The sequence below is a fragment of the Pteropus vampyrus genome, unplaced genomic scaffold, assembly GCF_000151845.1.
Source record: "Pteropus vampyrus isolate Shadow unplaced genomic scaffold, Pvam_2.0 Scaffold7, whole genome shotgun sequence".
Classification (NCBI taxonomy): Eukaryota; Metazoa; Chordata; class Mammalia; order Chiroptera; family Pteropodidae; genus Pteropus; species Pteropus vampyrus.
In genome coordinates, this window is record NW_011888788.1 from 3,111,856 (window position 1) to 3,113,459 (window position 1,604).

The following is a 1,604-nucleotide window of genomic DNA, read 5'->3' on the forward strand; positions in this document are numbered from 1 at the left end:
GGGATGTTATAACATCAAGCATGCTGAGGGTATGTTGTGTTACACCGTGATGGGCTATGCCTTTGTCTCATGAGCTGGAAACAGGATCTGGCCGGTTTGTTCATTTTTTTTTTTTTTTTTTTTTTTTTTAGGTAAACACGGCAGTCCAGTTAATCTTGGTGGCAGCTTCTTTGGCAGCTCCGGTTTTCAATTATGCTGACAGCATTTACCTTCAGATACTATGGTAAGCTAAATGTAGAATTACCCTGTGAGAATGTCAACTAAATGGCTAATTTTGGCAGTCCTAGAATTACTTTGCTTTTATAGTGTTTATTGAGCACCAACTGGGTAAAGCTCTGGAGTATATTTTAGGATTGATATCATTCTTAAGAAGCTTATTATCAAATACAGGATGTAGAAATTATAGAAGCTTTCATGCAAGTTAAAAGAGATGAGAAGTACAGATAATGTGTTGGAGTTCAGAGGAAGGAAAGAGTTGTAGTTTAGAAGAAGAAGGAAAGCTTTAGGGAAGAAGTGGAATTTTGAGCCATGAGGAGGTCTAGGTGAACTTTTTACAGGGAGAGACTGAGAAGAGGCCATTCAGGGGCAGGACACCCTGAGCAAAGTCAGAGGGTAGCAGAGTCCAAGGGAAAGTGCATCCAGCCTAGTCAAAGGGGCAGAGTGAGGGAGAAGCTTGGAGAAAGGAGTTTGAATTTCATCTTATTGTGCTTAATTATAGCCTTGAAAACATGTCAAATTCAAACTTTTTCTTGAGTGAACTACATAATACAACCTCTCTGATTTTCATTTTCTGCTTCTTTTAAAGTGATGTAAAAATTTAAGACATTTACAAAGCAATCTGAGTATAGAAACTTTCTAGGTTTCTTACCATATTCTCCAGTATTTTAACAATTATATTCCCTGCATATTTTGATAGTAATTTTTTTAGCAACTGGCCTTGTCCAAGTTTTTCCAGAGCATCCAACTTAGTTTTCAGAAATAGCAACTTTTCCTACTTGTACGTTTCGTTGGCTTATGAATATTAGGTTTAGAATATTAAACTGGCATGAACAGCTTTAGGATCAAATGAAAATTGAATCTTGATGGCCCTACACCTCACCTGGTAGAAGCAGAAGTGCATGGTGCACTAAAAAGTTAGCCCGTTAGCTGCAAGCATTCAGCAAGCCGTGAGCATCACTGATGTAATTTCAAGCAAATCTGGTTATGCTAGTAATTCACCTAAAGAAAAATCAAAGAAAGCTGAAATTTATTTTAAATGTCTTAGATATTCAGGAAATAGAGTCTAATACTCTAAGCAGCATGGAGCAGTAGAAAGAGCACATGGCTGTAGAGTTGAAGCCAAGCCAAGCCCAAACGTAGTTCTGTGGCCCTGAACATGCTCTCTGGAGCTCCGTTTCCTCCTCTAGAAGGTGAGGTGGTTGTGAAGATAAAATGAAAGACACCTAGAGTAACGTCTGGGTAAAAATGACAATTACTAATATTTTTCAGGGTCATTAACTAGATTAATGATTTGACATTACTGATTCAAATGAAGTCTTAAAAGCAGTGTATTTAAATTCTTGTAAAAAAATTGTACCACATAGCCTTTTTTATTTTTTAAACTC

The 1,604-nt window shown here is 37.1% G+C and overlaps 1 protein-coding gene across 2 annotated transcripts in view; it reads left to right on the top strand.

The window, feature by feature from the left end:
- CRLS1 (cardiolipin synthase 1) overlaps positions 1 to 1,604 on the top strand; it is a 31,655-nt gene that overhangs the window by 24,228 nt on the left and 5,823 nt on the right. For both annotated transcript variants that reach the window (XM_023537372.1, XM_011370068.2), the window contains exon 6: positions 132 to 223. In XM_023537372.1, the coding sequence (XP_023393140.1) occupies positions 132 to 223 (92 nt within the window). The remainder of the gene's footprint in view (positions 1 to 131; positions 224 to 1,604) is intronic.